Here is a 15,000-nt window from a genome sequence, read left to right as displayed (position 1 = left end):
AATTTATGTAAAGAAGATGAACGCCGGAGGTCGTGGGTTCGAATCCCGCATCGTTCACAAAATTTTGTTTTTGAAGATGAATTCTTTCGAATCATTAATATACGTGTTGCTAACATCATTGGATTATCTTAATTTATCCCAACTTATAGTTAATTTATAGTTTTTAAATAATATCTAGTCAAAACAAAATAAGGGCCACTTGATTTTTTTGACCTCGTGAGCGATAATTTATTTTTATGCATTCTTAAGTAGCTGATTATTTATGTGTTACCTTATTTGTTTACACACATTTTTTTCAGTATTCCACCTGCATAATTGTTTAAAGTGGGTAGTTTTTGAAAATTCATTGGAAACACTTGATTCTACCCGATTTTAAGACGGATTTCAACTCAGTCAAATTGACGATTCTGTCAAGAACACTGTAAGTTTTGTTTAACTAGTAGCTGAAATAACATTTTAAGAAAGTTATGCCGAGAATTCAACGTCATATGGACTTGCGTACCGTAACTAGGGCCGTAACATTGCCTCAAGAAGGCCATGCGCAGCGTTCTGTGGCGTTGCAGCTAGGTTTTTCCGGTCGAGCGATCCAGAATGCTTGGAATCGTTTTCGAGAGACTGGGAGTCTAACCAGGAGACGAGGATTTGGCAAAATTTGAGTAACTACCGCACAAAAGGACTGCTACGTGCGCTTGACTGCGCGCAGAGAACACTGCAGCACAGCCCGCTCCTTACTAAACCGTTTGCAACAGGCGATCGGTAGACGCGTTAGTGATCAAACCATTAGAAATCTTTTACACGAGGATTAGCAGATCTCCAGGAGACGCGTAGTGCGGATACCATTAACAAGTGCTCATCATGCAAACCGATTATCGTTCACAAGGAAACATCTTGCATGGGATATGAATGATTGGAGGACAGTATTGTTTACGGATGGGTGCAAAGTTAAACTTTTTAGTGATGACCTTCGCATTAGGGTCTGAAGGCGTGAAGGTGAGCGATTGTCGGATGCTTGTATCCATGAAAGTGACAGATTTGGGGGCTCCAATGTTATGGTATGGGGAGGAATCTCTATGTCAGGCAGAACCGAGCTGGTAATTCTAAACGTAGGCACAATAACAGCTCAACGGATCATTTGTGAAATTCGAATATTCGTCTCTGACATTTTCAACTAAGAGTAGGGTTAGGAGCGATAATAACGAAAAATGTTTCTTTCGTTCAATCATCGTTTCGACATTGAATACGATGTAACTAAGAGTAGGATTCGACACGACTAATGCCACGATATAATTATGAAATATCGATTTTAGGAGTAGGCCCCCAGGTCACGAACGTCCGAGCGCAGGTAGCGGAATTTGATGTTCTCCAACTTAGTGCTTTAGCTTAGTGCATAACAGCTAACAGAGTTAATGCTAACAATGACATCATAACTAACAGAATCATATAAAAAATCTAATAGAGCAGAATAATGTTATGTTATATAGCTATTTATAATCACTAAACATATAATTATAGTATTTACTTATCACAACAATCTGCTATTATAATAAACAGAAATAATATTAATAGTCGTTATATTATGATCTTAATTAAATGTTGTTACGTTGGCTACGTACGTAATGTTGGTCGTGGAAATCACGTTCACCGTTCAATAGGTCGTTACACATTATCATATTCTTGGAGCAAAAATGATAATAATGTAAAATTGAATTTGGTACTAAAAATATTTAGCAAATAGATTAAGACTTTACAAAGTAATAAGTAATAGTCCTTATATAACTAGTGGTAGTATGCGTACCACAACGTTGCCGTGAAGCGTGTGATGTGTAAGCATTATTGTGTTTCGGTCTGAAGAGCGCCGTAGCTAGCAGTGAAATTACTGGGCAAATGAGAATTAACATCTTATGTCTCGGGGTGACGAGGGCTACTGTATTGCCGCTCAGGATTCTTGAAAAACACAAAAATTCAGAGCGGCAATACAATAAAGCTCGCCGCAAAAAAAAATAAGGTTAATTTTAATTGGGATATCGTATGGCTTCATCACATTAGCACCACTTACTAACAAAAGATCAAATAGACCAGCCAACAAATGGCGACAAATTATGGAATTCCTCAAATCCCGCAGATAGTAAATTATGACTTTAATTGTGATCACTATGATGGTAATGAATGGTAATTATTATCTACTGATGTTCGTGGTGACACGACCATTTGACGCGAGTGACACAACAAATTATGACTAAGTATTGTTTGAGGAAGATTACAAAAACTTCAAGAAGAAACTAACAAGTAAGTAATTATTAACGTAATGAATAACAGGTATTCTTCCTCTCATTATATCAAAGTAAAGTTTATCTAAAAAACAATACAAATCTTATAACTGTACTAGCTGACCCAGCAAACATTGTATTGCAATATAAAGTAATTAATAAATTTTTGTGTTGTAAAAAGTAGATGTAACCGATTCTCAGACCTTTTTTTTTTTTTTTTAAATGGAATAGGAGGACAAACGAGCGTACGGGTCACCTGGTGTTAAGTGATCACCGCCGCCCACACTCTCCTGCAACACCAGAGGAATCACAAGAGCGTTGCCGGCCTTTAAGGAAGGTGTACGCGCTTTTCTTGAAGGTACCCATGTCGTATCGTCCCGGAAACACCGCACAAGGAAGCTCATTCCACAGCTTCGTGGTACGAGGAAGAAAGCTCCTTGAAAACCGCACTGTGGAGGACCGCCACACATCCAGATGGTGGGGATGATATCGTAACTTGTGGCGTGTCGTGCGAAGAAGAAATTCGGCGGCAGGAATCAGGTTGAACAGTTCTTCGGAACACTCCCCGTGATAAATACGGTAGAAGACACACAATGAAGCGACGTCTCTACGCAACGCCAAGTGATCCAGCCGTTCACAGAGTACTGGATCCCCGACAATTCGAGCTGCTCTGCGTTGCACGCGGTCAAATGGATCGAGCTGATACTGGGGTGCGCCAGACCAGAGATGACAGCAATACTCCATGTGAGGCCGGACCTGCGCTTTGTAGAGCGCTAGAATGTGGGCGGGCTTGAAGTATTGCCGTGCTCTATTTATGACGCCCAGTTTCTTTGAAGCCAGTTTGGCTTTCCTTCCAGATGGCCACGGAATTGGCAATTGCTCGAGATTTCGAGACCCAGTATTCCGATACTAGGCGAGGCTTTAAGGGAAGTGTTCTCGAAGAGCGGTGATACGGCAAATGGGGTTTTTTTAGTGGTAAACGCGCAAACTTGAGTCTTCTGGGGGTTAAATTGGACAAGGTTCAACTTACCCCATTCCGCGACCTTCTCGAGAGAGGACTCGATAGAAGTCACAAGTTTCTCCCGGCACTGGTCGACGTTTTCCCGAGAGAGACCTGCATGGCCCGTGTATACGGCATCACCAGTGCTGTCATCTGCATAGCAATGCATGTTGGCGGTGTCCAACATATCATTGATATGCAGAAGAAACAGCGTGGGAGATACACAGCCTTGGGGCACTCCAGCGTTCACGGGCTTGGGATTCGAGCAATAACCGTCGATAACGACCTGTATTTTGCGAGGAGCGCCTTGTGCCATACACGATCAAAGGCCTTCGCTATATCCAGACCAACTGCCAGACCTTCCCCCTTGCTTTCAATAGCCGCCGCCCATCTATGTGTTAGGTATACCAGAAGATCGCCAGTCGACCGACCATGGCGAAAGCCGTACTGCCGGTCGTTGATCAACTGGTGACCCTCAAGGTATACCAAGAGCTGGCGGTTAATTATGCTCTCCATAATTTTGGAGAGTAGGGAGGTAATAGCAATAGGCCTGTAGTTTGCCGGATCCGAACTGTCTCCTTTTTTTGGGATCGGATGGACAAGGGCTGACTTCCATGAATCAGGGACTACGCCTTTGGAATAAGAGTGCCGGAATAAACGCGTTAGCACCGGCGTCAACTCAGGGGCACACGTTCTAAGCATGATTGGAGAAATGCCATCCGGCCCGGTCGACTTCCTGACGTCCAACGAAAACAGAGCTCGCCTAACAGTTTTCTGTCAGAACTGTACTTCAGGCATGGAGCTCTGACACCGCGGGATGGTCGGCGGTGTTTTTCCGTTGTCGTCAAGAGTCGAGTTGGAGGCAAAAAGAGTGCACAGGAGATCGGCTTTCTCTTTTGCCGTATGGGCCAGGGTGTCATTCCTCATGTGCAACGGCGGCATGGACGGCTGGTTGAAGTTACCAAGAGCAGCTTTCGACAACGACCAGAACTTGCGTGTTCCGGTCGGGTAACTGGAAAGCTGCTCGCCAATTTTGACGACGTGCTTCGATTTCGCACGGGCGATTTGCCGCTTAAAAAATCTGGAGGCACGGTTATATTTCCTCTTCAGAACTTTGCAGTTCGGATCCTTTGAGCCCAGCGCCGCAACCCAAGTTCGATACGCCTGTTTTTTGCAGTCAGATGCTGCTTTAACTGACGCATCGAACCAGGGCTGTGATCTGCCACCGATCGGTACTACAGAGCTTGGTATAAAAATATCCATGCCCTGCAGTATCACATCGGCTACTGCAACGGCGCAGGCACTAGGATCATCCGAAAGGAAACAAACCCTGCCCCAAGGGTAGGATGCAAAAAAGGAACGCATCCTATCCTAATCTGCTGACTTGTAGTGCCAAACGCGGCGGGTCGCTGGTGGTCTGCGACGTTGGCGTCGGATAGGCACTACACTCCTGACCAGGCAATGGTCGGACGTTCCGAGAGGGGCGTCGACAGAGTCCTGGTAACCATCGGGATGTGTAGTCAGCAGAAGATCTAATAAGGACGGCATGTGGCTATCCACATCCGGGAGCCGCGTCGGCGACTCAACCAATTGGGACAGACCTACCAAATTTATCGTAACTACTACAAGTATTGTAAGTATTGATCCATTGTCATCTTGCAACGAACCCTATAGCGGATTTGTGGATGGAACAGAATAATATAAAAATTGCGATACAAAAATAGGGGTTGATCGTAGAGGGTTGAAAATGTATGTATTTTTTAATCCTGTATCATAAAAAAAAAACAAAAAATTACGTTCAAAAAAAATTTCACTTAACATTTAGGGGTATGAAAAATAGATGTTGTCCGATTCTCCACCCTAGCCGATATGCACGCTAAGATTCACGAAAATCGGTCGAGCCGTTTCGGAGGAGTTCAATTACGTACACCGTGACACAAGAATTTTATATATTAGATTTACATACTATGACTACATAAAATTAAAACTATCATTACGCGGAAGCGTACCAAGAATACTGGCAGCATTACCGCGTTGGATAGCTGATCCGTTGACTGAAATAGCTGCCAGCGCTTGGGCTTCCAGTAGCCTTATTGAGGCGCGAAGATAGTACTTTGTATATTTACCGCTCCTCTGGGCCCCACGGGCCAAGTGTCTCGGCACCAAATGGCACAAATATTTAATATTTTATCTAAAATAAATCTAACTAGTCTGGCTAAAACTATTGTTACAACTTATTAACTTCTATTTTTTTTATCAAAATTCAAATTTGGAACACGTTAATTATGTAAGAAACTTCGATTATTTCCCGCCATTTAAAACATTGTTAATATTAAATCACATTAATGGAATTAAGCTCACGAGATGGAGGTGGAATAAAATATGCCATGTATATAGGTTCTTGCGCCCGTTCTTCTCAGTTCAGAGGCATATAATTTTATACTTTCATTAAGTGATATTACATTATATTTTGAATAAAAATATTTGAATTTGAATATAAATTTACTAACGTAACTCGTACAAATACAGAGAACGAAACATCAATATCATGACTTATCTGGAAGTAAAACGTAACAATTGTCTAAATACTGTTTTTTGGAATTATTCAGGATACGAAATTAAAAAAATTCTGGAGTGAAATGGTTGTTGTTCGATATTAAAAATGGACTGTAGATTATTTGGTAGGCGCAATAAAGCAACCGTGAAAAAAGGAACAATGCATGTACCACCTACCTTTACTGCTCCTCGCCACACTGCATCCACCGGTGCACGGCACTACAGGAACCAACGAGGTTCAACACTCGAGGGGCGGCCAAGAACGTCTCGGACGGAACCTTCTCGTACGGCGGTCGAAGCGGAAGAGAGCTTGTGTAGGCTTATGAGTTGCGCCCACACACGCGTACGTCACGCGATTGTCGCGACTAGCGCCACCGTTTGCTACCGGTTTCAACTTAGGGTTGAAGTACAGTAGCGATAGATGGCACCTTAGCAAGTCCGATCTCCACAGTTGAAATTAACTAGCACTTTACCAAATAATATACAATGCAAAGACCGAACAGTTGTAAACATAAGAAAATGATTCCAGTATTTTGATTTTGTAACATATAATATAACTAAACCACTTTTGGTGGTTTTCAATTTCCTTTGGCATTCTATTGGCAGTATTCACTGTCTGTATAGAGTTATGAAGATTGAACATAAAAATCAACGTAAGTACTTCCACTTCAACAGTTGGACCACAAATCGTCCGATGGCTCAAATGAGGATAATGTCAGGACGAAATATGTCTTAGGTAAGCTGTTCCTATTGTAAAGTCAAAATCAAGTAAAGCTTTAGACGTTCGTCATGGTGCACAAAATATGATCACCAAATTATCTCGGTTACTGTTCGGTAAGTGCATAGGGGATGAAATTTTTTAAGCCTACCTAGAGGTAAATTACCTACCCTTAAAACTTACTGATAGTAGTAATTTTGAATATCAACAACACGAATAAAATTTCCGAATCGAATAATTGAGGGTAAATATCTAGTATAATTTGGGGTTGGAAGTTGAGGGTTAAAAGGAATTTAATGTACATTTTACGAGGTAGGTATTAATAATGCCTAACCTCAAATCATATAAAAGCTTAAACGAAATGTTAAAATTATATCTGCCATTGACAACTAATCTGTCCCAGACTTTGACTTCCGTCTGTGTGTCTCAATTTTTGAAGTATGGTTGATACCGTAACCATACTTCAAAAATTGAGTCAATGTGCTTTTCAAGCACACACAATTCAACCTAAATTGTCTGAGTTTTAGTATAACTATCAACAAACTTTTTTTTATTAAGTGTATCACAATAATCGTGCAAATTCAAATTATTAAATTTATGAGTGGAGACGAATTAAAAATTATTATATGTGGTGAAAAGATATACAAAGAAATGAAAGACATCCTTTTGAGTAACTTATACAGATACAAATAAATAAATATATTTTGTCTCAAAAAAAAACGTATTATATAAAAAACCATGTACAATTTACTACATACTCATAATACCTACTACACAACATATTACATCACAACCATTTGGTACAAACATATAGAAGAAGTCTACATTAAGAAGTTGTTATTGCAAGGACTTCTTAAATAAACTAGGCACATACAGACAGTAGGTTTATGTGAAACACACATAAAAGCTGGTGCCTCATTCCACAAAAAAGGTATTTTGTTGAAAAGTAAGTATGTAGTCTACATTATGACAACAATCTACTAGTACATAGCTGAGCTCTAACTCCTAAGTTTCCCTGTGTTTAGGATATTAACACTCCCCGTGTATCGGTCGGTTATTGCTAGAATGTGTATGTCTGACTATTATAATGCATAATATGAGTAGAAGTTTAATAATTTTGAGAGCGAAAATAACTAAATAATCCTACTAATATTATAAATGTGAAAGTTTGTATGTCTGGATGTATGTTTGAACTTCTTTAACGCAAAATCTACTGAATAGATTTTGATGAAACTTTACAATACTTAACAAGCTTACTAAGCTTACACACCAGAATAACAAATAGGCTATAATTTATAAAACTATAATGTGAATTATAAAAAATATAAAAGAAGTGTGATTGTTACTAATGAATACAACTAGCGCCCTCTCTTATCAACTAGCAAGGAAAATATCAATACAATTTATATGGCAAAACAACGTTTGCCGGGTCAGCTAGTACAATATATAACTAATACACTGAAGAATGTAATAAATAAAAAATGCCGATCTGTCCCCAAGCTATGAATATAATTATTACCTATAAGAACACCGTTCTTGGGAACTTTTTTTATGATTATATTGTATGTTGATAAGCTTTTTGTAATAATAGCTGGTAGTGATATAAGCTTTCTTAAACAAATGCTTAGCTTTAGAGCAATAGAGTCAGCACTAGAGTCAAGGTGGTACGTAACTTTACTCGGTACGTCAGCAAAAAACTTCTCAAAAACATGACCTACTTCATTTTTATCATTAATTTCTGTACCTTTTACATATGTTAAGGTATAATGTTTGTCGTTTTTACTATTAACTCTACCCAATTCAGCATTAATAATGTTCCATATTGTCTGAATTTTATTACTTTTCTCTTTGATAGCTAGAGCTTTTGCCGCTATACAAGTTTTTAATAAAAATAGTTAATACGATTACTAGTATGACGTGCGTGGAGGTATGTCACCTAATGATCTTGCTTTCTTGAAGTCCATGAGAGCTGGAGAACCGGTTCCGCGACTTGCGGATCGCATCATTCACCTGTGCGATTCGTTGAATGAATTAAATTACAGGGCATAACCCACTACGTGGTGTGGAAAATTTCATATAAAAATAATACAAATGGACTATATGAACCCCGATGAGGTAACGATTTGATAATGATCTTTATCATACTAGACCAGACGAGACATTTCTAAAATTTTTATAAGCCCCACATACAAAATTTTTACCATTTAAAAATTGTTTTGTTCCCTTAAGAAACATAAATGATTACTTTTACGAAGAAATCACTATAATTTTTTTATTAATATGCATTAGTAAAATTTCAAAAAATTAATGAAAAACTGAAAATTAAAAATAATTTTAATATTTATTTTTCTATATTCATTTAGTGCGATCCTTGCGCTTGATGCTTGCTGCACACAGATTATATATTCGATTCCAATTTCCTTAGCTTTAATCTCAAGTCTCCGCGTTGGATATCAGTAGATTTTTTTTATCAGTAAATCATTCACATTCAGCTAAATATGACGATGGAAGCGGCAGTAAACATTTTCTTGCACATTCTTGGTATTTGCCTTTTTTGTTAAATTTGTCACCGATATCTAGCATTGCATTTAAATCGCCCAAAGCGATAGGGTTAAAGTCGTGTCGAGTCCATTTTTAAATTGCCCCCCTAAACTATGAAATTGACCCTCTGTCGGGCGTGGGAAACACTGGACCTTTCGGATACTAAGGAAAACAGTGCGATAAAATAAGACTAGAAATAGAATGCGTACATAACCTTTACTGGTAATACCTCCTTGGTACTGTGAACCGCGTGACGTCATTAGGTTTTACCACAAAATGTGTTTTCCCCTTTCAGATGGCATTGGCCATAGTTGAGTAAAATTAAATGTATTCAGAGAATGTTCTTTGTTTCGATTTCTAAATCGAAAACAAAGTTTTTAAATTAAAATATTAAACTCAATATGAAAGTTTAGAAACCCTTTCCAAGAATGTTAATGTTTTTTTAATAGGTGAAGAGGACAAACAAGCGCACGTATTTTAAGTGATCACCGCCGCCCACATTCTCTTGCAACACCAGAGGAATCACAGGAGTATTACTTGCCTTTTAGAAGAGTTTGCGTAGAGAAGAAGTCCAGGAAGCTAAAACGAATTATAACCTCAATAATTAACAATTTAAATAAAGTAGTTCATTAATAACGAATTACATATTATTAACAAAAAGCCCGCTGATTTTATTGGGACCGATCTTCTGAGTCTGAATAATTCATTCATCGTTAAAAATAACTTGAACTCTTCATATTATTCTTAACGATGTCAAACAACAGACTAGACACTGCTGGAAAAAGGCCTCACCCAATGAGCCTCTCCACGAGGATCGCTCCTGCCATTCGAGGACTTTGCTGCCCCAACGGCCATCCGTCTCTTGAACTATCTCTTGAGGAATAATAAATCTCATACAAGGTTTATTTTAAAGTTGTGTGAACTATGGTCGAATTACGACTCAAACTGAAATACTTACTTCTATTAAAAAAAGAATTTTATTTATTTATTTACTAGCGAACCCGACAGACGCTGTGTTAATAGAAAAAAAGTGTGTACGTGTAATATTTACGCGCGATTGAAGTAAAACTTAGTAATATTTAACTTTAGGAATAATTAAAAGACGCATTTAATACTAGCTGACCCGGCAAACGTTGTATTGCCATATAAATTGCAGATTTCTTTTCTACTTACATCACACTTATTTTATATTTCCTTCACACTATAATTTTATAAATTACTATAGCCTATGAGTTATTCTGGTGTGTAAGCTATATTATTATAAAGTTTCATCAAAATCCATTCAGTAGTTTTTGCGTAAATTTACATGAAATAAAGCCGTGTTACCAACTAAGCACTCTCGTATTACTGAAGTGCAATGTTAGATTTATTGCCATTTTTTTCCTCGGAAAAGCTGACGATATAACTTCATCTTTTGAGCAAAGCATTCTACCACAGTTGCACTCTACCTAAAATAAAAAATGCCTTTGTTAATATGTAATATAATTTATTCAAAGTTTATTTTTAATTTAATTATAATTTATTTCTGATGACTTAATAACTAATAACGCTATTTATATAGAAAATAATAATATAAAACTTAAATAATCACAAACAAAATTAATTAATTACAAATAGAAAATATCATTAAGAACGCTATCGGCGGGTAAGCTGCCCACTGAACTTATCCTTTGACAGAGGTACGTACCAGATCTTGGGTCACCTGTTAAATCGGTTAGACGACTAGATAGCTCTTTTACGAGTTTTTGTGCCGATGAACCCCAAGGACCCATCGTCTCCACCCCAAACGGAACAAATATGTATCCATCACCGAGTGATGCATATTTCCTCCGCTTTAGGTTTTCGGCAGTTTCCGTCGCTTCACCTCCCGCTCTAGATGAATGTTCAATATGAGAGGGGGCTAGCGTGTCCACACAAATCGCATCCCACACCAGTGGCTTTCCAGGACTCCAAGGAATCAACGTCATGCCATCAGGCCTCTTACCATCATCAGTAATATAATTAATACTATTTTATCAAGTGACATTTTATATATTTTACAATGAATGATATAATGTTATATTTTGATGTTATTATTCATCAGAATACACTTTTTACAGGTCAGGTCATAATCAGGTTCTTGATTTTCTCTTTAATTCTTATTTATTGATGAAAGAGTAAAATGTTCCTGGGATTCTGCCATTTTATTTGACTGATTATTATTTTCATTATATATTCTATTTATAATTCAGTAATACCACTCGTACATTAAAATTTTCACTCATTAATAAAATAATTGATAATAAGAAATTGAAGGTTATATTATTATTACTTAGCACATATCAACATGACGTCGTTATTGAATATTAAGAAATATGGCTGTATGGGCTCGAACCATTTGCCTATCCTAATTATGGAAACGAAAAACAAAAACCGAGGACATATTAACGAATGTCAGAAATTTCCTGAAAATTTATAAATTACTAGCTGACCCGACAGACGTTGTTCTGTAGATAATAAAAAAAAACTGTTTTATAGGAATTTGCCAATAATATTACAAAACATCAAGAATTATTTCGTAAAAAATGCTCCCTGTTGTTATAATGGAATTGTTTGACAGCGGGACCGTGCGTCACTAAATTCTCTCATAGGAAAAATGTCCATACAACACAAATATTGAAAATAAAAATAATTATGGGTCCCAAATAGAAACAAAAACTATACTATCTCTCAAGGTGGACCAAACTGCACTCCATGAAGTAATCCCCATTAAAACCCATTCATTAGTTTAGGAGTCCATCGTGGACAAACAACGTGACACGTAATTTATATATATTAAGATTTATTGCAATAGTAGTAATAAATAAAAAAATAAAAACACTTGGAGATTTAAAAAAAAAATTACTGAGAAATTTGAAATATTTTTTAAAACCATTAAATTATATTTTATAAAACCTTAAAAAATTCTTTCAATTGACTTTTGTACTGAGCGTTATTTCCGTCAGAAAAAAAATCTGAGTTACCCCTAGGCCCCAAGTCGCGCCTAAAGAAGTTTTACTTCAAAAATATGATGAAAGTATTCGGGAATAATGCAGTCTAACGCGTAAGCGTAAATGTAATCTTATTTACTAACATAAAAATGTAACAAAAACGTATTTCTGAATGATTATAAGCTTCAACTACCGTTCTTTGATTGTAGTAGGCCAAGCGGTGCGGGGGGAGGCTCGTATCGCATCAAACAATTATAAGGCGTAAAAGAGTAAAATATCTAACTTGTTTAAAATGATAAGGAATAATATCGTATTTGTGTTAACAGCTTTTACATTACCGCTTTAAAAAATATTAAGTGTTTAAATGGATATCGTATGTTATCATCGATATGCCATCGCGGACTTTTTTATAGTCCTATAAAAGATATACAATTCCACCATACATTATTTTGTTATATCTTAAAAGGGTTTAGACAGCGTTTTTATTTAAAGCTGCCAGACGGCGTACTTTTTTTTGACACCTCCAACAAATATCGTGAATAAGAACTAATACAATAATATACGCTCCTGTGATTCCTCTGGTGTTGCAAGAGAATGTGGGCGGCGGTGATCACTTAACATCAGGTACGTACGTACCGTACGCTCGTTAGTCCTCCTATTCCATAAAAAATATATAATATGATTACTATCTATAAAGTAGATTGAAAATTAATTAAAATGAACAAAACTTATTTTACTAATGGCAGAACTAATTGGTTTTAGTAACCAACGGACGGACAAGAAACGCAGCAAGCCTCTATGTTAAAATTACATAAAAATAAAATAACTTAAATTAATAGCCCGGGGCGCTCACTCCACTCACTCCAAGGTGTGATATGATTTTGAAAGCAATATAGTCCATTGTAACCTTTACAACATAAACGTAAGGTAACATATTATATTTATTTTATTCAAGTACTTCTCCTCTTTATCTTCTACATCTCTGCCATCTCAGGTCTTTCCTTGTGTTAAACTCTGTGACAGCATTATGTGGGTATATTGCTTCTTGAGAAGGAAATTTCCTTACTCTTAAAAAAACTACGATTAAAAAAACCGACTGCAAAAACTCAAAAGTAACTCTAAGTAAAACTGATAACTTAATAGAGATTTAATTTAATAAACCTCTTATGCAAATCTTATACTTTTAATTTTAATAACATACTATTATTTGTATGTGGTACCTATTGATGGGTTGGGTTTAAGTCGGTGATTGCCTGCTTTTTAATTAAACGAACACTCCTACAAAAGCAGTACACAAACTATAATAAGATCATCCATGTAAACAATTTCATTTTAATCTGAATTTACCACAATTATTAATATGCTCGGAAAAAGTAGAGCTTGCGAGAAGACCATACAAGAAACTCAAGAGGCACCATTTTAAATCATAGTATATAAATACATAACAAATTAGTTTGTGAGGTTATGTATCCAATATATTATAAATCAATATATGAATACTTACATCAAACAATTTGGCTTTACTAGGGCGTTCCACTATCTTTGTAACCTGGGAGGAAAGCAGAGATCGCCTTTGTTTTATCATATTATAGTACAAATAGATTATAATATGACGACCTGTATAGCCGAGTGGTTAGCGATCCTACCTACTAAGCTAGAAGTCCCGGGTTCGAATCCCGGTAGGTGCAAGCATTTATATGATGAATATGGATGTTTGTTTCCGAGTCATTTATATGAATTTATGTATGTTTAAGTTAGTATATTGTATTAAATATATCATTGTCTTGTAACCCATAACACAGGCTATATTATATGCTTAACTTGGGGCAAGATATTTTGTGTAAAAAGTGTGTCAATATTTAAAAAAAAAAATTAATAATATGACATGATGACAATAAATTACATTCAAACCATAGTTTTATTTCCTGCCACTGAGATCATTAATATACGATAAGTTAATAGTGCACTTGAACTTGATTCTTGAACTACTTTAAAAGAGCAAAGTAATATCTGGAAATACTTAATACAAAAGCGACACACATTATTAATTCAGTTTTGCGACACAGCACTCGTAGGCACGATGCCTTGTAAATGTTTTGTGATTATCTTTCTCTTCGGATTATGTTGTGCATCGCCACATTATTTAAATGGTATGTGCACTATTTTAATATGAATAATTTAGAAAATTAATAAATATATTTGATATATTGAGAATGAAAAATTAAAAATAGCTTTTAATTTTGTAGGTTTTGTAATTGCAGATCACTTTACAAAATATTATTTGTTAATCTCTGAAATCTAATTGTTTTTAATATTCTTTTGTTAGTGACATTGTTTTAGAAATTATAATAATTATAATAATAATAATTTATTTTTCTTAAAAAACATAGGCTTACAGCAGCTAGTGGCCGGAGTCACCTTTTAGGCAAATAATGCCTGTACCAGGTGTCTCCGCTCTTCCATTTCATGTGTTATTTTTAACAAAAGTTTTATTGACATGGTAGTGAAATAATAATAAAGTTATTAAATTAATAAAAATTTACAATTTAAATATTTGGAAATTATGTTCGACACGTATTGAAATTATATGTAAATGATATTTGTTAAGTTTCCACTGATTCACACGTATTAGCACAAAATATTGTTTATGCTTATAAGCATTATACCTTTATTGATTTCCGATATATTATGTAGATTAATGCATCTGCTGTACTCAATAACACTTGTGTTTTTTTTTTATTTACATTTATTTTTAACTTTATCATACATAACAATATGCTATGTTTTAAAACTGATAACCCTCACTTCTAGGATTAATACACAAATCGAATGTGAAAAACAAAATTTTGTGAACGATGCGGGATTCGAACACGGATGAAGCCACAACCTGAGAGTTGAACAAAGCAAACAGAATTTTATAACGAGGCGGTACTCGAACGGTTAGCTCAG

The 15,000-nt window shown here is 36.3% G+C and overlaps 1 protein-coding gene across 1 annotated transcript in view; it reads left to right on the top strand.

Annotated features, from left to right (window-relative positions):
• Nucleotides 1-14,115: 14,115 nt before the first annotated feature.
• LOC126967700 (nose resistant to fluoxetine protein 6-like) overlaps nt 14,116-15,000 on the top strand; it is a 52,016-nt gene continuing 51,131 nt past the window's right edge. The window contains exon 1 of the mRNA XM_050812301.1: nt 14,116-14,201. Coding sequence (XP_050668258.1) covers nt 14,132-14,201 — 70 coding nt within the window. The 5' untranslated portion in view covers nt 14,116-14,131. The remainder of the gene's footprint in view (nt 14,202-15,000) is intronic.

Source organism: Leptidea sinapis, chromosome 13 (assembly GCF_905404315.1).
Source record: "Leptidea sinapis chromosome 13, ilLepSina1.1, whole genome shotgun sequence".
Taxonomy (NCBI): Eukaryota; Metazoa; Arthropoda; class Insecta; order Lepidoptera; family Pieridae; genus Leptidea; species Leptidea sinapis.
This window is presented reverse-complemented; position numbering and strand designations above follow the sequence as displayed.